The sequence below is a fragment of the Kogia breviceps genome, chromosome 9, assembly GCF_026419965.1.
Source record: "Kogia breviceps isolate mKogBre1 chromosome 9, mKogBre1 haplotype 1, whole genome shotgun sequence".
In the NCBI taxonomy this organism is placed as follows: Eukaryota; Metazoa; Chordata; class Mammalia; order Artiodactyla; family Physeteridae; genus Kogia; species Kogia breviceps.
Genome location: NC_081318.1, coordinates 24,020,741 through 24,042,437, shown reverse-complemented (window position 1 = coordinate 24,042,437; position 21,697 = coordinate 24,020,741). Strand labels below are relative to the sequence as shown.

General features: G+C 50.4%; 2 protein-coding genes across 2 annotated transcripts in view; one reads left to right on the top strand and one right to left on the bottom strand.

The window, feature by feature from the left end:
* The window catches only part of SND1 (staphylococcal nuclease and tudor domain containing 1), a 424,132-nt gene that overhangs the window by 358,808 nt on the left and 43,627 nt on the right, over nucleotides 1-21,697 (top strand). The gene's annotated exons all lie outside the window — the stretch shown is intronic.
* Nucleotides 1,118-5,737, bottom strand: LRRC4 (leucine rich repeat containing 4). Its single transcript, XM_059074212.2, has 2 exons — nucleotides 5,200-5,737; nucleotides 1,118-5,012 (listed from the first exon to the last, which is right to left on the bottom strand). The coding sequence occupies exon 2, from the start codon at nucleotides 4,910-4,912 to the stop codon at nucleotides 2,954-2,956; it is 1,959 nt and encodes a 652-aa protein (XP_058930195.1). The 5' UTR covers nucleotides 4,913-5,012; nucleotides 5,200-5,737; the 3' UTR covers nucleotides 1,118-2,953.

Sequence of the window (21,697 nt, the reverse complement as noted above, 5' to 3'; positions counted from 1 at the left end):
ATAACCAGGAACCATATTCTGTCCCCCCAGCTCCTTCGAGGTTCCTTCTGGAAAGCACTTCTCCCTCAGATTCCAAGACCTGAATATGCCCCACCCGCAGGACAAGTGCATTGGTTCTTCCCCAGGAATGTTTTAGGCCCATTTCTTCACCTCTCCCCTCAGATCTTTGTTCAACCCGGAGCCTTTGTCATTCCACAGCTACTGCATAGTTCCCTGGCTGCCCAGATAGCTGTCAAAAAGAGGAGGTGTGTAAGGAAATGGGCTCCACATCCTCTACTTCTGAAGCAGCTCCTTCCTTCACAGTTGCCTCGGAATGTGTACCCAGGAAGCTGTTCTAAACAGCCTGAGCTGTGTCTTACGGCACTAGGAAAGGGGGTGACTTCTTGCATTTTTCAACTGGTCCTCGCCAAGTCCCACCCTTTTCTCGGCTGCAGTTTTCTCTTTTTTTATTGGGGTTAGGGTACTAAAGGGCAGGCGGAGGGCACATATCATTGTAGCCTAGAGACACAAATGGCAGTTTCTAAAAGTGTGAGCCCATGCATACACACTGCCACAAACACTGACACCCAGAAGAAATTTTGTGTATGTAAAATACACACACACACACACACACACACACACAGAGGAGGATTAAGAATTGGCCCCTTCTTAGCCAACTGCTGCAAAGTGCTGCCTGCCTCTCTCTGTGTTCAGCGCCAGGGAGATCACACCCACTCAGTCCCGATTCCCTGCACTCGTATAAATACTAGTGCTGAAGAGACGCAGGGTCCCAGTTCAGGCAGCCTGCCTGGACCACGTCCCTCGGCTACACATCAGGAGACCGATACCCACCACCGCCAAGACACGTTTGACTGACTACTCAGCACCCAGAGAACAGAAGCAACACTGCCTGTGGGATCTTTAAGCACAACGACATTATTGCAGCGCTCTTAAATCCAGCTCCCTCGGGGTCCCCGTGTCGAGCTGGTGCTGCCTGACCAGCAGCTTCTGCTGAGGTGGCATTTAACTCCTGGCCGGGTCCCAGGAGCTGAGGCTGACCCATTTCCTCCGCTTTTCCAGGGCACAGGGAATTCGGTTCTACCCTCCCCCCCCCCAACAGAGCCAGGGACTAACACACTTAGCTTGTGAACGGTGCACTAGTATCCGGGTGCTTTTATTAAAGCTGAGGAAAAGTGGTTGACAGCTTTAGCGTGTTCCCATACTTTAAAGAAATGGAAGATTGTCCTCCCCTCCCCTTTTTTTCTTTAAATAGAAATTATGTGGTCAGTGCTCATAAGAAGCTATAGGTTCAGGGTCTTACTCGATTTAACCCTTTGGGGACACTGAATTAAAAATTGAACAATATTTATTAAAATACAAAAATACACTTTTCTCACATTACAATCAGTGGCATTTCCCCCCCACACACACCCCACCCCCTTTCAAATCTGAACCCTTTATTTCCTTTTAAAGCTAAAATAATAAATGAAAGAAGTTACATCATTAAATGGACCAGAATAACAGAGATCTCTGCCTTCCCCACCCACGCCCGCCCTTTCTCTTCCCCCTCCTCCTGAGGTAGCCCTGGGAGAGGGAAGCATTTCCCCCATTGTGCTACATACATTCAACAGGACTCCATGCCGCACTCATTCTGTGTGTATCACTTTGTTTTAACTGTGGATTTCACATCTTTTTTGTGAACCATCCTGGTGAGGAAAGGCTTCTTCACTTTAAATGAGCCTGTGCCCTTTCTGTCTCTCCTCTTTCTTCTCTACTCATGTTCTGCCCCCTCCCCGTCACCACAACCAGTTGACATCAGCAGTAATAATCCCTAATGAATCAGCATTTAGAATAGTCACCAAATCACAAGCATGAGAAAAGCTTCCACTCCCCAAAGCTTCCCACTCCCAGCCTCTCCCCCCTTCTCCACCTTAAACCAACCCTTTAAAAAAAAAAGTCATCAAATGCACCACTGTCTACAATCATTTGTCAGATACCGGGAACAACAGGTGGACATGGCACAATGCTGAGTTATGGCCTCCTGCGAATACCTTCTCTCTGTCTCTGCTCTCCTTTCCCATCCCCCTTTGGTACCACGCCCCCCCCCCCACGCCCCGCCAGGGGCCACCTCCTTCTCCTGGGAAGCCCTGAATAGATACATGCCTTGCACAGAGGGTTAAGCCCAACTGCAGGAATCTGGTGCAATGTGAAAGCGTTTGACTGACAGCTTATGCCAGCTCCCTTCCTTCTCTGCTCCTTCCCGAAGCCCTCTGTCAGGCGGGTCACGCTGTGTCCCACTGCACAAACCAAGAAGACTTGTGCACAGGGATGCACATACTCAGTCCCTTTAAGGTTTCAGTTGAATTTTGGTGGTTTTCCTGTTTCAAATACATTTTACAGATCTATCCCTTGGCCTCTGAAGAAAAAATTATTGCCTCTCAACATTTTAAGCACAGTACAGATTCTTAGTGCTTTTTTTCGTTTGTTTGTATTCTTTGTTTAAATAAGATAAATCTGCAAAGACAGCTCTCAGCCTAAGAAAGATGTCTAGAGAAATGGGTATTCCTGTGTCCTATGAAGCATCTTCTAAAAAATGACAGTTCAGTCCACCCCTCAGCAGCCCACACCCTACTAACTCTTTAGGGATATTGGTTGGTGTTTTAGTTTGTTTTATCTTAGCAGTTTCAACCCTATACCAGAAATCCCTCCTGGCAGCACAGCAGACTGACTTGTGGCTTCTATCCCACAACATTCCCAAGGTCCCCCACCCCCTTTAAATAGAACTTACAAGTTAGAAAATAGTTTTGTTTTGATTTTTCTTTTTAAATTTTAATATAATCTGTTTCTTTTACCAGCCCATAGATTTAATATATAAGCATATACAAGAAAAAGTCTCTCCCCACTCTGTACAAAAGTTGCTGTCTTTTGTGTGTGTGTGCATTCTATTGCATTTTATAAGTTTGGGGAGGGGGAGTCATATTTGAGTTTCCTGTACCTTGTCCTTGGTATGGGTCTGAATGATATAAGGTTCAGAGATAGTGGTGACTGTGGGGTGCAGAGAGTTCCCCAGACTGTTTTCTGTCCAGTGGGCCCCATGTGCTGGTTTGTAGGTGTTGTAGTTAATATGGTCATGAATTGTGGGCAGCACGACTGCCCCCTCACCTGATACACCGGATGGAGCTGCTGTTGCTGCTGCAGATGCCGCCGCCGGGATGTCTTCATCCACCTGGATAATCTCAACAGTCCGGGCAGCTGTGACTGTACTCCTCTGCTGGTGCCGCTTGCGAAGTTTATAGAAGACAATCAACATGGCAGCAGCTAGCAGAGTCACTGCCACGAAGCAGCCAATGATGATCTTAGTGGTCTTCATGACTTCATCCAGGCTGGTCTGCATCTTATCATTGGTGTCCGTCGCGGTTACCGCCACCTGCTTGGGCACACGGGTGGTCTGAATGAGCACCGTGGTAGAGGTGGTATATGCCGGCTGGTAACCAGCGGACGTAGTAGGAACGGGCTTGTACTTTCGTGTTGTATCCTCAGGCGAGATCTCAGTGGTCTCCACTGTGACAGTGGTGAAGAAGCTGTAGTTGGAGGTGTTGAGCTCGGCCGTGCTCACGTTGAGGTAGGCCGAGGCGTTGGAGTTGCCCGCCACATTGGTCACCATGCATGTGTATACCCCAGTGTCTGAGAGCAGCACATGGGAAAAGTTCAAGGTGCCGTCGTTGAGGACAGAGATCCGTGGGTGGCGGGAGGCGTGGCTGAGCACTGTCCCATTGGGCAGCACCCACTTCACGGAGGACATGGGGGGAGTCCGACACTTAAGTTCTGCCATCCGACCCTCAGAGATATTGAGGTCCCGAGGTGCATCCATGATGAAGGGGGCAGAGCACTGGAAGGAGGCCTGGTCCACCTCCACCAGGTAGCGGCCTCGCATGTGCAAGGGAGCATGACAGCGGCCACAGCAGGTGGAATTGGTGGGTATGTACTCTCGAAGCCACCAGGCGAGCCACAGAATGTCACAATCACAGTTCCAAGGATTGTGGTGTAGGTGCAACTCCACCAGGTACCTCAGTGGGGTGAAGAGGTCATGGGGCAAAGAAGAGAGGTTATTGTGGGCCAAGTTGAGTTCCACGAGGGAGGCCAGCCCATCAAAAGCATTCCGCTCAATCAAGCTGACCTGTGAGTTCATGACCCACAGCTTCTTGAGGGAGCTCAGGCCATGGAAGGAGCCAGGCCTGATCTCAGGGAAGTGGTTTCCTGACATCTCCAGCTCCTCCAGCCCCACCAGGGGAGTGAGGTTGGGCATATCTTTAATGTTGCACATGCCCAAGTTCAGGTACTTGAGGTTGAACAGTCCCTCAAAGGCCCCCTCAGAGATGTACTCTAGCTTCTTGAGCTCCCCCAAGTCCAGGCGCATGAGGGAGGGCACCCGGTTGAAGGCGTAAGAGGGGATGCTTTCTATGGGGTTGTTGCGCAGCCAGAGCTCCCGCAGCTTGGACAGGTATTCAAAGGCCCCGCTCGGAATGACTGTCAGCCAGTTGTCAAACAGCTCCAGGGTGTTGAGGCTGGCCAGGCCGTTGAAGGCCCCCACCTCGATCTGCCGGATGGAGTTCCTGCCCAGCTGCAGGACCTCCAGGTGGTGGAGGTGGCGGAAGGTGTCGGCCTGGATCATCTGGATGTTGTTTTCCATGAGGTTGAGGTACCGGGTGTTGGAAGGAATACCCTGAGGGACCTCGGAGAGGCCCCGGCGGGTGCACACCACCTTGCTGAACTGGTTACTGCACGAGCAGACAGACGGGCAGTTCTGGGGCCCGGCGGAGGCGGCAGCAGCGATGGCTGCACACAGAATCCACACTTGCGCCGTGAGGTAGACGACGGGGTGCAGGACGGCATTCCAGGTGTGGTGCACAGTTACCTGCCACAAGAGCTTCATGGTGTGGCACGTTCATAATTCACCATCGCCTGGGATTTTGGCTCGGAAAGGAGAACCAGCCCTACCCCGGCTTAAGTGAGCTAGGAGCTCCTCTTTCCATCTGGAGAAGGAGGTGGGGAGGGGGCGATTAGAGAGACGGAGCAGATCGGCCGGAAAAAAAAAATCATGCCAAACTAAAGAGTGGCCCCTCGTCTACCAGCCCCCCTCCTCGAGGCCAGCCCTCCGAAAGCTGGGACTTTCTCTCCCCCTTTGCGACCATCCCCACCCAGTCATTCGCTCTCACCTACCTCGGAAGGAAGGAAGGGAAGAACTGGCGCGGTGTCCTTAAGCGTTCGCCGCCGGAGCTGGCCACCTCGTTCCCATTCTCACTTCTTAGTTTTAATTAACAAAAGGGGGAAGTAGAGGGGGCGGGGAGGGCAGAGGGGAGGGGAGGGGAGGGGTGGGGTGGGGGAGACAAAATGGCTTCTAGTAAATCCGGAGCCGGCTAGCGGAGCCGCGGAGTTGAGGCGCGCCGGGAGAGCCGAAGCCCGGCGGGCTATGCAGGTGCATGCCCCCCCCTCAGCCCGAGGCGGGGCGCCACCAGCGCTTCCCGGCTTTGTCCTTGGACCCTGGCCCCGACTCGCACCAGCCGAGGGGGAAGCCGCTTCATCGCCGGAGTGTGCCTCCGGCGCCCCGCGCCCGCTCCGGGGCTGCCACCCGGCGGGGAGTGAGGGGGCGCCCCGCAGCCTCCCAGGCCGCGCTCGCTGCCGCCGCGCTGCCCCCTCTCCTTGTGTCGGCCGCTCCCGGCCCGAGGCAGCTGATGCAGTCGTTCGCTCGCGGTGCTGCGAGAGTTAAGAGGAGGTGTTCGCCGGTCCTTCGCCCCCCACCCCGCCCTCCGACACACACCCCCTTCTCTCCTCGTCTCTTCTCTTAAGGGTTAAAAAGACCAAAACTGGGCTCAGTTTCCCAGTCCGCCGGCTGCTGGTGCGAGGAGCAGTAATCCGTCCAGCCCCCCGAGGGGCAGCGGCGTGGAGGCAGCGCCGGGACCTGGTCCGCCGGCCAGAGGAGCGCGCGGCGGCCGGGTCGCCCCGCACCGCAGGCCCCTTCGGGGAGTCCGGGGGCGGCTGCAGCCCCCGGAGGCGCGGAATCGCCCGCCGCAGCCGGGTCCCCGGCGCGCCACCGGGTCTGGCTTTGTGCGGAGGGAGCGAGTTCAGGGCTCCGGCCCCCGGCGCCTTCAGCGGCTGAGCTGCCCGCGGACTGCTGCAGCGGCCCCGGCACTGGCGGCGGCGTGAGCAGCGGGGGTCGCGGCTGCGGGGAACGCTCCGGAGCCCGGGAACATGGTCCCCACTCGCTAGCAGCGGCGGCGGCGGCAGCAGCAGCAGCGGGGCCCCTGTGCGCGGCGCCCACCGTCTCCTCCTCGCGCCGGGCTCGCGGTGTTGCAGGCAGCAGCCACGCAGACTGCTCTCTCATCCTTTTGTCCTTCAGTCAGAACGTGAATGTACTGCTGACGCATACTGTTCTGAGGAGAAGATTAGCGTGATGCAGTGCTCCTATGTTTTAACACCGCTCCCCCTCCGCTGCCTGCCCTCGAGGGGTTAACGCCGGCGCCTTCCAGCGCCGCGCCGGCCCGCGCCGCGCAACCCCGAGCTGTGCGCCTCCGTGCGACTTCCTCCCTTCCTCCCTTCCTCCCTCCCTTCCTCCCTCCCTCCCTTCCTTCCTCCCTCCCTTTCTCCCTTCCTCCCTTCCTCCCTTCCTTCCTTCCTTCCTCCCTCCCTTCCTTCTTCCTTCCTCTCTCCCCCAGCCCCACCCCCCCTCCCCGGCCGCTTCCTCCCCGCCCCCTCTAGACGCGGGGAGCGGGCCGGGCGAGGGAACAGGAGTGAGCGTCAAGTGGGGGGCCGCGCGCAAGTCGAAGGCGTGCGCAGCTATTTTGGTCCGATCGCAGGGAGCCGCCGGGTGGCCGCTGATAGGCTGGAGCGGCGCGGGGCTGCTGCTGCGGAGGGACCGCGCCGGCCCCCGCCCCTTCCCCCGCCCGGCGCCGGGCACCCTCGGGCTCTGGGCGCGCTGGGCTCAAGGCCTGGGGAGCCGGACGCGCGGCGGCCCTCGGCGGGGCTGCTGCAGTTGGCGGGCCTCCCGCCCGGACCACGTCATCCTCACCCCCGGCGACTGCGGACGGGGCGACCGGCCGCTCGGCCCGGGCTGCACGCTCGGAGTTCTGAGCTGCACTGGAGGACGCGGGGGCGGCCGGGGCGCTGCTGCACATGTGCCTGTTCGTCCTGCCCCTTCCCTCGCAAATTTCCTCACCCGTCGTCGGCTTTAACTAGGGCTTTCACTGATAGTTTTCTTAATGAGGGTTGCGGGTGAGGCAAACAGTGGAAGGAAAGACCAAGTGCGGGGAGCTAGGGGAGTTACAACCTGGGACAGCGCGACAACCAGCTGAAAGGATTGAGGTGAACTCCCAGCAGCCAGGGCACAACCCGTTCAGTCAGCAGCCGGAGCCGCGGCTTCTCACTCTTCGCAGCTCCGCGCCCTTTCCCCTCCGTGCGCCCGGAGATTGGAGGGGAGTGGGTCTTAAAGCTTCTGCCCCATGAGCTCCACCAGCTCTTCTTTGTTTCTGGGAGTCCCTGGGAAGAACTGCGTAGCATCCTGCCCCTACTTCCGGTGAGAGGCGACCCCCGGGCGTTTGATGGACCAGTGTAGGAGCGAGAACAGGACTTGTTCAGAGTTTTCCCACCGGGGAAAATGACTCCTCTTTCTCTGCCTGGTGCAGCGGGGGCCAACTGTGGCTAAGCCCTGGGAAGCCAGCTGGTAGAATATGGCACTGGTTTAGTGTTGCTTCTTTTCAGGGGCTACCTCCAGGCTCCTTTCCCTGTGCCCCGCCTGCCTCTGCCTTGGCAAGCTTGCTTGCCCATCACCTTTCCGTGGGCTCTTGCTTAAAGAGAAGAGGAGGTCCCGGCCTGGATCTCTCAGCTCTCTGGATTCTGCCACACCCTTATCTCAATATTGTCTGTTGTCCAGTAATCTGAAACCTCCTTAAACATGCCAGGGAAGTTTTGAAGTCTGTGGATGGAATGGAAACAGCTCCATTGTAGGCAATTTGGATTCCCTGTCGTTTACCAACTTTTTTATTACGCATTTGCAGTCAAATAATAACAACATTAGTAGTTAATATGTTACCTAAGACCACATGGTGAGCGGTAGAGCCAGGCCTTGAACTCTGGCAGAGCTCAGATGTATAGGAACTTGGACAGTAAAAGTGATTCTCCAGAATTTTCTCCCAGTCAGTAAGAACTCAGGTTTCATTCATTTACTTCAACAGTCGTTTACTGGGATGTTTGTCTACTGTATGCTCTCCACTATGCCAAGGGTGGCTGGATGGATGGGTGGATAGGTCTGTTCTCGTTTAACCTGCCTTTACCCAGTGACACAGTTGCCATAGTTGTCTCCATTTTACGGATGGAGGTACTGAGCTCTGGCAGGCGAATAACACGTTCAAGGTCATCCACCCAGAAAGCAACAGAGGCAGCATCTCAATCCAGTCTTCAGACCCTGAGTCCAGTGTTTTCATCACTGCCACGAAGATGTCCAGTATGTTCACTCTCCCTCCATAGGGTACATGGCGGAGACAAGGTAGGGGAACAGCCTGCATAAAACACTTCAGGGAAGGGTATATGGAATATACTAGGATGAAGGGTGGGAGAGGAGGGGCTGAGAAAATAGATCCTCTATTTAACTTGTTTGACTCACAATTACTAATCAAAGAAAGAGAGAAGTGGAGGTTGAGTTCCACCTGGGCTCTATTTTCCCTTCTTGACTAAGCCCCATTTACACATCATCAGCTTCAAGCAGGACACACCCGTCTTACACCCAGGCGTGAGTCTAGCCTGACAGGGATCTGTGGAGGAGAATTGAACACGCGCTGTTGAGAAGTTCTCTCCTTGCCACAGCTGGCATTGACCTGGTAGGGTTCCAGAGAGACCCCGGCCAGGGTCTGGATGGCACCCTGGAGTATGGCTGCCCCTCCCCCCTCAAGCAGAAGAGGGGCCTGCCTGGCTGGTGTGGGCAAACTCAGAACCCATCTGTTCAGCTCCAGGCCCAGCAAATGTTGTGTAGGTGGATGGAAGGGTAGGATCAAACCGGTACTTAGTAATGGGGTGGTCTCATGGTAAATATTTGTGAGTGACATCGCCCAAGCTTCATGCAGCTCATGGAGTTCTAGATAGGGCGACTTTGCCCTCTGTAGGCCAGCTAGGCTGAGGGAGCGTCATAGAAACCATCAGCTGGACCAAGGAGGCTGTGGGACCATGGCAGCACACACAGCCCTTTTGAACCGAAAGTGGCACTGAAGCCTTTAATCCTGTCACTCGAGTATCATCTAGCCATCTGTCTGTTGCTCCTCACAGCCCCTGGTTCTGACTGCTTCCTTGATTTGGAGTGGTGCCACCAGGGAATAAAAAAGAAGGAGAAGGCTTAAACTTGGAGAGGAGAGAAGGAAGAAACCCTGGGTTTGAGAGTGTTTTCACTTGTGGTTTCCCACAGAAAGACTGCTGCGATAAAGCAGAGTTGAAGAAGCCAGCCAGTGATCTGGCAAGGCTGTGTCAAGCGCTTCTTACCTGCACTAAGATTGGGATACCTGAGTTCTAGTCCCTTTTCTGCCACTGATTAGACATGTGACAAATTTTAAATTAAGACAGCTCTAAGGGAATGGACTAGAAAGTTCCTTCCAGCTCTCATCGTCCACAATTCCCACCCCTCCTCAGATGTGAAGCTTTGTGAAGAAGGTTGATCCTTTGGGGTTGTAGCCAAGTCTTGGTAACGCACCACAAAGTTGAGAAGCAAATGATTCCTTCAGTTGAATCAAGAAATCCACAGTGCCCGAGCAGAGCAGACTGTTTTCCCAGCTACTAAAAAGGCCTGCAGATCACAGAGTGCTAAAGCTAAAAGGGACCTTGGAGATCATCTGGACTTAACCTCTCATTTTACAGATGTCATTAATGAAGTTCAGAGAGGCATAGTGACTTACCTGGAGGCACACTACTAATTAACATCAGAGCCTCTGTCCCTTCTGAGCTCAGCCCCTCAGTCAAATGACAGTATGTGGCTAATTGGCATTTAAACCTGGGGCTTGAAGATATTTCCAGATGCCTGCCTTCTGTGCTCTTGTATGCAGGTGCTATCGTTATACTTTGCTGGGCTGGGTTAACGATGGGTCTTTGATAGAGCCATTCTGAGTGACTCTGGACCCCTAATAAGAACTGGAGGGAATTCCCTGGCGGTCCAGTGGCGAGGGCTCCGTGCTCTCACTGCCGAGGGCCCGGGTTCAATCCCTGGTCGGGGAGCTAAGATCCCTCAAGCTGCGCAGCGTGGCCCCCCCACAAAAGAAAGCGTTAAAAAAATTTGGGGGGGAAGAAGTGGAAGAAATGGTCATCCAGAGGGGACTGGCTAAGGGGACCCAGGATAACTGGGTGCCTAGTAAAGCCCGGGGTAGACCATTCCTCAGCCTGACATGCACCGCTGAGGCATTATCCTCAGCAGCCACTAGATGTCCATAATGCCTCGCAGGGTTTGCCAGGAGTGAGCAGGGTGCTACCTTGCCTCCAGTAGGCTTTTGGCCCCCTCAAGGTGGGTCCATCCGCGGCAGGAAGATCACACATGTACCCCCTGAAACTCTAGTTCCTATTTGCAGTACTTTTCGGCTGCCAAGCCCTACTCAAGGACCTTATCTGTTTATATACTCTTTATGCTGCTGTTTCAACTAAGAAAAGAACAAAAAGCAAAGGAGGAAAAGCGATTTGGAAAATAGGAAAGAAAAAGAAAAATAGGATGGAAATTGACCTCCACAAAGGGAAAGACGTCAGTTGATTGGTGAATTAGTAGTGACAAAACATAAGAAATGGTCTATATGGAAAAAGCCACCTTCTCCTACCTAAGGCAATGAACACATTGTGTGTGTGTGTGTGTGTGTGCCTATGATCCTCAAGTGAGCCTGTGACCATGCCATTACTACCCACGGTCATAAAGGGAATGGATTTTATTCCTTGAGCCTGATGCTTCAAGGCGACACAACTGTTCTAGACTTAACCCACTCTTCCTAGCGCCTCAAAACCCACTGTCCTTTTCCCCGAAGAACTCTGCTCTCTAAGGAAGTCGGAAGGAAGTGGACAAAAAAAGCACTCTCCCTCTGGGTCCCATCCAGAGCAATTTGTAGAAGACCTCAGAAAAGAAAAGGTGCTTAAATAAGAATGGCAAAGGGCTATAGAATGGAAGGGCCTCTTCCTCTTCTCTGAGGCTGGTTTCCTGGGGCTTACCGTTTCTTTTCGGGCTGCCAGGCCTGAGTAAAGGGAGAAACCTCCCAACACCCCAACTGCCGCCTCTTTTGGAATAGACAGTTGGTGCCCATTCTAGCCACAATCATCTGTATGGTCAAACAGCCCAGAGAGGTCCAACCAAAAGCCTTGGCAATGTACTCTTCAGGTGCACGAGCCCATTACAGGCCCTGTGGTTTATTCTTCCCTTTAACTGCCTTTGTACAGCGTTAACAATAATGATGTTAACAGCAACATTTCCTGGGGCATTGATCGGTACCCACATTAATCATCACAACAGCTCTGTGAGGTGGGTACCATTAGAGTCCCCATTTGGCAGATGAATTTAAGATGCTTTCTCAGGATCACAGAACTAGTAAGTGACTGTATCAGTTTCCTAAGGCTGTCATAACAAATTACCACATATTTGGTGGTTTAAAACATCAGAAATGTATTCTCTCGCAGTTCTGGAGGCGAAAAGTGCAAAATCTGGTAGGGCCATCCTCCCTCCAAGGGCCCTAGGGGAGAATTTGTGCCTCGCCTTTTTTTGGCCTATTCCAGCTCCTGGTGACTGTCCCATTCCTTGATTTGTGGCTGCATCACATCCATCTCCTTGGGCATGTTGACTCCTCCTTTTCTGTCTCCTCTTTGACTTATAAAGGACACTTGCCATTGGATTTAGGGCCCACCTGGTCAATCAAGGGTGATGTCATTGCAGGATCCTTAGTTGAATCTGCAAAGACCCTTTTTCCAAATAGGGTAACATTTACAGGTTTGGGGATGGGGGCGTGGGCTAAAGTATCTGTGTGGGGCTCGTCCAGCTCACTGCAGTGACAGAGCTCAAATCTCTTCAGCGTTCAAATATTAAACCACTGTGATGCTACAATGTGCCACTTAAGATGTACCCTCCCCTTTCTCTTCCTCTTAACCTCTAGCAGGTACAGCCTCTGTGTACCTGGGCTTGTGAGGGGCAGAGGAGAGGAGCCAGGTGTCGGCAGTATGGCCGTTGGGTCTTTCCGTTGGAAAGGGAGAGAGGGTTCCCTCAGTCAGTGCAACGGTTAGGAAACATCACGTGAGCCGAGGGAAGGGGGCACGTGGACCAGAGAAGCTCAAGAAATCGGCCTTGATTCCTTTTCTTGATCATTTTCTCACTCTTTACATGGCCTGTTGATTTTAATCCCAAAGATCTTGGAACATCTAAGCATTTACCAGTAATATTAGAGGTACCTCTTGGCACTGCTACAAAATTTGGCTCAACTGTAACTAAGTCACAGAAATGTTGAGCTTCCCACTCATTGGAGATTAAGAAAGGCCTAAAGATCAGAGCCCAGCAGATACAAAGGCAGATGCGGGAGTCAGAGTTATGAGCAAGTGGCTTTTCGAGTATCTCCAGCACAAATTGGATCCTTAACCCAGAGTCCATGCCTGCAGGTAAACACACATACACAGAGGTTTTATAAATTTATTCATGTTTTGGTTAGTGAAAGCCCAAACACTTTTTTCCCCCAAACTGAGTCCTACATGACAGAGGGAGGGAGAGAGAGAGAGAAAGTATAGGTGAATGCATGTATGCATGCATTCATACATACATGTTAGTGGGCGTTATACCGTAGTGGAGGTTATGAAAGTATTCTGGAATCAGAGAAACCTGGGTTCAGATCATGGTGTTCTCTCTTGCCTACTGTGTATAATATGTGCTGGGTATGTAAGTTGCTTCTTTAAGCTTCAGATTCTTCATGTGTGAAGTGGGATTAATTAATTATTTTGTGGTATTATTAGACTAGAAGCAAGTAAGGAAAATCAGTCAGTCTTAGCTAATAGTAATAGTAGTAGTAGCAGCTGTTACTTTCTAATAAGTAACAGACCTGGTGCAACCAAATAAAAGATAAATAAAATTTTTTTTAAAAATACCCAGAACCTTGTAATTAAAAAAAAAAAAAAGGGGGGGCTTTTTTTAAAAAATACTGGGAAATTTAAGGAGGATTCTAGTGATCATAAGGTTTTGCCAGTCCTCAGTTTTTAAAATAAGGAAACTAGTATAGAAGGGAAATATTTTTTACTGAGAAAATCTTTTTATTTCTTTTATTTTTCCCTCTCTGCTCTTGGTATTGCACCTAATTTAGACCTTTCAGTTCTTCATTTAATATATAAGGTGTTTCTCACTATTTTTAACAGTTAGTTTTGAGATAATTTTAGACTCAGAGACAGGTTGAACATACTCAGACTGTAGGATATGGTCTTCACCCAACTTACTATTATGTTAACATCCTATATCACAGAACATTTACTCAAAACCAGAAATTAAAGGATTCAAGACGTAGATGTTTACTCTTTCCCTCTAAATCTATTCTCCAAAGCCATCTTTGTGACACTATATCAGATCATGTTACTGATTTGCTTAGAATGCTCCAGTGTTCTTCCCCTCGTAATTCAAATAACGACCAAATGGTGTACCGTGGACCACAGGCCCTAAGCGATCATGCCTTGCCTGCTCCTGTGCCCTCGTGTTTTATCATCTTCCTGCTTACCCGCTACCCTTCAGCTATGCTGCTCTTCTTTCTTTTGGAATACTCTAAGCTGGTTCTCCCCATTAGGGCCTCTGCTCTCTCCTCTGTCTGGAATGTTCTTCCCCCACATCTTCAGGTGGTTGGCTCCTTCTTGAGCAGGTCTCTTGGGACTTTCCATGACTACCCTGTCTTTTAGACTACTTTAGTAGCCCCACCAATCATAGTCACATCCCTTGGTTTTATTTTCTTATTTGATTTACCATCATCTGAAACTCTCGTTTACTTGCACACCCCATGAAAGCAGAGGCCCTTCCCATCTTGTGCCCAACACCTAGATCACAGTGGTGAGTTAATTATTTCAGAGGAAAGAGGACTATTCTTTGACCCAAATGAATAGGAGTTCAGGCCTCCCTAATGGTGTATCAATAGCCCTAGCCCTACTCCATAAACCTATGAAAAGATAGGTGAAAAATAACCAGCCTTTGGGACTTCCCTGGTGGCGCAGTGGATAAGACTCCGTGCTCCCGGTGTAGGGGGCCCAGGTTCGATCCCTGGTCAGGGAACTAGATCCCACATGCATGCCGCTACTAAGAATGCTCATGCCACAACTAAGGAGCCCATGTGCCGCAACTAAGGAGCCTGCCTTCCACAACTAAGACCTGGTGCAACCAAATAAAAAATAAATAAAATTTAAAAAAAAAAAAAGAATACCCAGAACCTTGTAATTAAAAAAAAAAAAAAAAAAGATCAGCTTTTTTTAAAAAAATACTGGGAAATTTAAGGAGGATCCTAGTGATCATAAGGTTTTGCCAGTCCTCAGTTTTTAAAATCCTAGCCCCTTGCTGACAGATTTATGAGCAAGAGCTTTATGGAGGTATCATCAAGGCTCATGGGTTCTTGGCAGTTGTGGATGTGAAGAGTGAGCAGAAGAGCGAGTATAGGTACACACATACGATTATCTGTGCTCATGGGTACATGCGCCTGTCGTTTTCAAATTTGCCAAAGTGCATTTTCTCCAAAGGGAGTGAGGGCCGTTGAGCCTGAAATTGGGAACACCACGACTGTAAGATGAAATGCTTTGAAAGTGGCTATGCCAACTCTAATTAAAGAATGTTAGGACAATCACCACTAGCAGTAGTAAAGGGCGCCCCATTACCTTGCTTTATGGAGAGCTGGGTAAATTTAAAGGCAGCAATAATTATCCCACTGAGCTCCAGAGGAGCTATAGCGCGGTGGGTCGGTGGTGCCTGGCTGGGCGGTGAGAGGAGCCCAGAGCTTCTGTCCAGGGTCCTTATCTCTATTAGCTGTAGTCCCTAAATTTTGCATGACTAAAGAACAAACAGTTCCATCAACAGGCTCTTAATTTAAAACACTCAGGGGGGAGATTGAAGCAAACAGCTGTGTGGAGAGTCTGACTGGGAGCCTGGCCACCTGGGTCCATCCCCAGCTTTGCTATTGACTTTCTTTCCCTTTTGCCTTGAGGGAAGATGATTCTTCCTGTTGTGACTCCACTTTCCTTGACCATGGATGTATCACAGATTTTGTTAAAAAAAAAAAAAAAAAAAAAAAAAAAATAGTCGCATGGGGCTTCCCTGGTGGCGCAGTGGTTAAGAATCCGCCTGCCAATGCAGGGGACTCGGGTTCGAACCCTGGTCTGGGAATATCGCACGTGCCGCAGGGCAACTAAGCCTGTGTGCCACAACTACTGAGCCTGTGCTCTAGAGCCCGCGAGCCACAACTACTGAGCCCGTGCGCCACAACTACTGAAGCCCACGCACTCTAGGGCCCCCGTGCGGCAACTACTGGAGCCCCATGCATCTAGGGCCCATGCTCCGCAACGAGGAAGCCACCGCAGTGAGAAACCCACGCACCTCAACGAAGAGTAGCCCCTGCTCGCCCCAACTAGAGAAAGCCTGCGCACAGCAACGAAGACCCAATGCAGCCAAAAATAAATTAATTAAATAAATTGTTTTTAAAAATAGTCACATGGCTTAGGGCTATTCTCCTGAGACTATTCTAGGACCCCTTAGGGAGCAGGTCACTGATTCAGAGAAGACCTTATAGTTTAGAGAGAGTGAACAAGATGGGAACACACTTTCTATACTTACCCTAGGGCATTTCTAACTGAATTTAAGAAACACACTCAGCTTGGAACTTTTTCTCTGTTTTTAATCTGTTCAGTTTGGCTTGAAACCTGTTGTGCCCTTTTCTGCTGTTTCTTTTTGTAGCTGTTCCATGGCCTATACAGCAGTGCCATGTTGGCACTGCCTTCTCTTTCCCAGCCTTCTTTATCTGTTGTTCAGTCTCTTTGTGGATCAGCATCTGTGGCCGTCAAGCTGCCTCGCACAACTTGTGAATTGTTTTCAATTTTATGCTGCCAGTTTCAGCTATAGCTTGGGTTTTCTTACTTCCAGTTGGTATGGCCTCAGTTCATCATCCAGTACTGGCCTGATAAGGTGAGTTCATTTGTCTGATCTAAGGAGTTTCTGAGGGAGACTTGGAGGACCCCTAACGAAAATGTGGGCTTGAATTTTGTCTCTTAGTTGCTGTTGTGACCATCCTCAGCCCACCCCATCCTTGAGCAAAAGGCCAGGCTCTTACCCTTAGAAGTGGAAGGGCGTGCAGCATTTGGGACAACAGGGACCTAGCCTGGAGCTCACACCACTGGCTTCTCCACGAGTCATCAAACGACCGATGGGTGGGTTGGCTGACACCCAGGTTCCTGGGTGCTGCGTTCCTTTTGCATTACGTGCGCCTCTCCAGGAGTGAGATCTCCCAGCCCCCAGCCTGCTCTTGATACATGGTTTTAGATGCAGTTCTATCTGCACATGCTTCCAGTGGGAATCACCTTTATATCTAGAGGAATGTGGGGTGGGTGAACATGAAATAAGGGGGCTAGGACCCTCAGCTCCTCTAGCAGTTGTAGAGAGAAGAATTAGAATTCCCCAGCTGGTTGGTTCGTCAGTCTGTCATATTCCTATTCTCTCTATCTCTTTCACTTACTGTCTCTCTCACATGCAGTTTGGAATTTGGCCGGAGCTGATAGGTCGATTTGTTTGTTTTTACACAAGAGTGACATGACTATCTCATTCTCCTTTACCCCAGAACACTACCCCTGGCCATGAATCCCTGCCTTTTCCGTTTTTCCTCACTACCAGCCAGGAATGCTAAGCAGCGTGCTCTCGGGAACCTGTCGTGTTGGTCTACTTGAAACTGTTTCTCTGATGGACACCAGACTGAAATGGCTCTGCTTCTGCTAAAGGGGTGCTGGAGCCCCACTTGTGTGGGGCCGCCAGTTAGGGATCTGGGAGTCTACTACCATGATGCCTGGACGCTGACAGCCTGGCTAGAGGAGCCCTTATTCTGTGTCACTTTCTTGGTGACTGGGGCCAGTTTGTGTGACAGCCCGGTGAGGCTGCCTGATTTGTATGCAGTGCACAAGCCCTAAAGAAGAAAAAAAAAAAAAAAAAAAAGTCTGAGAGGTGCCTTGCCAGCCAATAACTCTGAAAGGGTTCTTTGTGTAAGTGAGCAGTCTCTGGGCTGGACGCCCTCCCTCCCCTCAAGCTGGCCTCGCTGGCCCAGCAACTCGGTGGTGCTTTGGAGCTGGCCCCGAGCCCTTGGGGATCACTCCCGAAGGGGAGACCATCTTGGGATCCCAGGCACACAGAGCGACTTCAGCTCTGTCCTTCCTGCCCTGGCATCTGACAATCTGCCTCCAAATGCCAGTCCGTGGGATCTATTCAAGGCCATGTGTGCACATGAGACAGTAAGTGAAAGAGAGAGAGATGAATATGAAAAGACCAACTGACCAGCAGACTGAGGGCATTCTAATTCTTCCTTCTAGTGGAAACCTCCAGAGAGAGAGGGAGCCTGTGTCCAACACTCCGGTGTGTGTGTGGGGGGGGGGGGGGGGGGGGGGCTGCTCCATCTCTCTCTTGGCCAGCAGGACCCTGTGTTGGCCTGAGCCTTTTGATTTCCTAACCAATTAAAGCAGTCTTTTGCTCCCGTTGTCTGAAAAGCCACAGACCTTCTGCTCCTGTACACCTGAGAGCTTCAGGGTAAATGTCTTTATCGAACTGAGACTAAGAGGAGCTCCCGCTCTGATCGGAGGCCAGGCCTGCCTCTGGCCTCCAGCACCACCGTCGACAGCCTTGCCCATTTTCAGCGCAGTTTGAAGGGTGGGCTTCCTGCCAGCTCCTGTCGCAGTCTGAGTCTGTCTCTTTAAGAGTGTTATTTGTTATCAGTGAGATTTCTGAACACATAACCTTGACTTGCTTGCTCAAGTGAATAAGACCATTCTTGTTAAATACTGTTTTCTAGGAAGGAGAATTAAGCAGGTATTGAAGGATTTTCCTCAAGACTCATGTGTGAGCCTGGAGGAGAACAGCGCTGGAAAGCAGCGGGGTAGGGGTCTGGCATCTCTGTGTTAGGCTGCATTTGTTGTGAGAGAAGCCAAGAGGTTGACTGAATTTTGTCCCATCACGTGGTCCGTCTCAGAGGTGAGCCTGTCCCCTCGTATTTCGGTGCTGCTGGGTTTCTCATTCTGGTTTCACCTTTGCCAGGGTTACCCTTTGTGTCTCATTTTTAAGATAATTGCTCAAGGGGGGCTTCCCTGGTGGCGCAGTGGTTGAGAGTCCGCCTGCCAATGCAGGGGACGCGGGTTCGTGCCCCGGTCCGGGAAGATCCCACGTGCCGCTGAGCGGCTGGGCCCGTGAGCCGTGGCCGCTGAGCCTGCGCGTCCGGAGCCTGTGCTCCGCAACGGGAGAGGCCACGACAGTGAGAGGCCCGCAAAAAAAAAAAAAAAAAAAAAAAAAAAAAAAAAGATAATTGCTCAAGGGCCTGATATCCAACTCTCTGGACAAAAATATCAAAAAATATGGTTCCCCATATTTAGTCCACCGAAATAATGTACTAAACATTGCAGCACTTTTATAGGGTGCCCATTAAATAGGACAGTGTAACCCGAGCACTTTTTTTCATCTTTCTCTTTTAGAAGCCTCTGAGAAGGGCTGTGGGCCTGAGAGAGGCTGTGTCAGGGGCCAAAGCTAGCAGAGGAGGGTCTCCTAGGCCGGCCCGAACTCAGCTTCTCCTGAGGAACGTTTGGTCCCCCAAAAGCAATAGGGATGTGGTGCCACACAGCGACCCACCCACAGACTCAGTGCCGTCACATCAGGGTTCGTGGAGAAGAAAACCAAGGAACTATTTCCATTCGGCTGAAGGAAAGTGTCTCCCGGGCCCGCTCCCGTCTCCAGTGCCCCTCTGCCTTTCTTGGGCCTGTGGCACTTTTGGTTGACGTGTTAATCACTTCTCCATGCGGCTCCGTCAAGGAGCTTTGCAGCCCTGATGCGAAGTGCAGAAAGATTTTTTTCAGACCCCATCCACAAAGGGACGGGCAGGCTCCTGACAAAACAGGCTTTGGAGGCAAATATAGCCCTGCCTGTTTCACAGAGACCTTTGTCCCCTGGAGCAGGTCAGGTGTGAACAGACATTCTGAAACCAGTGGCTTGAAAGCTGGTTACCAAGGAATTTTCTGCATGGGCCCTGTGCGTGTATAACATGCTTGTTTTTTAAAAAAAGCCTTCCTTGTTCTCGCCTTGCTGGACTCATTCGTTGTTTTTCTCCCAGAGAAGATAATAAAACGGGGTTTAGAATAAGGAATGGGCTGGTCTTCCCTTGCTCCTAACCTCTCCCATCTTTTATTCCTCCTCTAACTCCTACTCCCAAACTTATAATTTAAGAGATCCTTCGAGAAGGGCCTAGGGATGACCTTGCTCTCATCCTCAGGTATAATAGCCTTTTCCCATTCGGTTCTTTCTTTTTCCCCATAACTCACATGGAGTGGAAGGAATGAATCTGTTTCTGGATTGATGAGTCTCATTCAGTCATTGTCTACATTGGTCTCTCTGGCCTGCTAATGCCGTTTGAGTTTCTGAAGTCCTTACTTTGCAAATGCACTTGTGTCCTGGGTTTAGCTTCTGATTAGAGGATTAGCAGAGATTATACAGTCTGTCTGATGTCTTCTCCAAGCTTTCTATCAGATTTGTGGCTATGAGTTGAGAGATTTGTACATCGACAGAATAGAAGCTACAGGCAGCGATGGACCGAAGAGGGAAAAAAGAAAGAGGATCTCGTGTAAAGAACTGGCATGGTATCAGTCCTGATATTTGAATCAAAACCAGTTAAGAATCTGGGAACCTAGACTTTCTACCTCTTGATTTCATGACTCTGCTCCACCTGTGCCCTCTTTCCTAGACCAACTTTTCGTGAACCCTGACTCCTCCCCCTCCCCACCCCAGCTGTTGCACCGGAATAGAACTCTGAGCCTCTGAGCCGATGCTCTGGGTGGCGCCCTTTGCTAAGAGCTCTCCTGGCACCAGCCATCCCTCTGGCCTCTATCTTGTCAGTTCTCATTAGACAGCAACTCTTCAGTCGTACATTGAGGACCCTGAGAGGCTGGGAAAAAAAATGACAGGTGGGCTTGGGACACAGAGCAACTCCTGTGACTCAGAAACATGAGGGGATGCAGCCACCTAGTTTTGTCGTGGAGGTTAAAAAAGACACAGGTAACTATGGAAAAGGCTCATGGGTCACTGTAGGCTATAGGTGCTTCGTGCTGCAATAGGCCATCTATGCAGGAGACTGACCTCTCATAGAAAGTCAGTCCCAAAGTAAGGCAGCTCCAGGGTGGGTTAGTTTAACTGAGATGAGGCCCCAGGTCAGAATCAGGTACCTTAGTTTTTTTCCTCTTCTGTGTTTGAACCATTCCTTCAGCGTGACCACACAGTTCTTTCTTGGCTGCAAGATGGTTGCCATAGCACCAGGCATTGCATGCCCACACACCAGTCTCCAAAGGCAGGAGAAGCAGTGTGTTTCTGCATCTCTTTTTAAAAGCAAAGAAATCCTTCCCCACATGCCTCTCACCTGACTTCCTCTTATATCTCACTGTCCAGATTTGGATGACACTTACTAAACTGTGATGTGGCACCAGGAAAGAACTCTGCTCCCCAGTGATGGACTGAGTGAGACCAGGGTTTCATAGGGTCCATGAATTTGGATGGGGAGAAAAATACGTCTTTATTAGCCTCTAACTCAAATTCAGCATGTCCTTTGAAGGTGAATGTAAGCCAAAAATCATAGTAAAACTAGTGTGTCTGTGATTTTGTCACCAATGGAAATCACAATTATTTTTATATCACATTATAATAGTTGCAGGAATTTCAACATTGTGTTTCCTCTTATCACTGCCTCGAGATTATAGATGTCAGACCTACTGCTAGATCCTGTTATTTGGTGTGGTAATAAAGAGGTACAGATATTTACTATATCCTGATTTGGGTGGGTTTTTAAAAATATTTTAATAACTGTTTCAGTGTAAATGGTTTCCTTTGCAATCCTATGTATTTTAATTAATGTATCCAAAAATATTATTCTGTGAAGGGGTCCATAGGTTTCCCTCGGCTGCCAGCGAGTCCCATGGCACAAAAAAATAACTTAGACCGTCACATTTTCCTGAGATACACGTAGATACCACAAGGAAAAAGGACAGAGACTTGCCAGCAGGGAGAAGGGGAAATGGTTGAGTGGCAACCATCGGGCCTTTCCACAGCAAGTTCCCATAGACTCAGGCAGCCAAAGTGCCACCAAGTGGTTCCGGCCCTGCTGTCGCCCAGCTGCGTTTAATTTACAGCTGGGTCTCCTGAACTTGAGGCGTTCATTGTACTGTCTGTGTGCTATTGCCAAGTCCAAGTACCTTCTATACTATTATCTCCTTAATATATTTTTTTTTAAATCACTCTGTTCTTTCTGAAACTATTTTGGAACTTTTAAAAATGGAAACACATCACCTATCATAAATGAAAGGAAATTTAAAAAATAAATACAGAGAATGCAGAACAGCGTTACTGAACTCTGGCTAAATCCTGTTTGCCTGCAAGGCTCTGAGCCTGAGGTCTGCCCGGTTTTTGTTAAAGAGATGCTAAAAACAGATTAGCAGTAAA

What these genes read in the sequence shown, in the direction of transcription:
- LRRC4 (XM_059074212.2), bottom strand. Translation starts at nt 4,912, where the DNA reads ATGAAGCTCTTGTGGCAGGTAACTGTGCACCACACCTGGAATGCCGTC.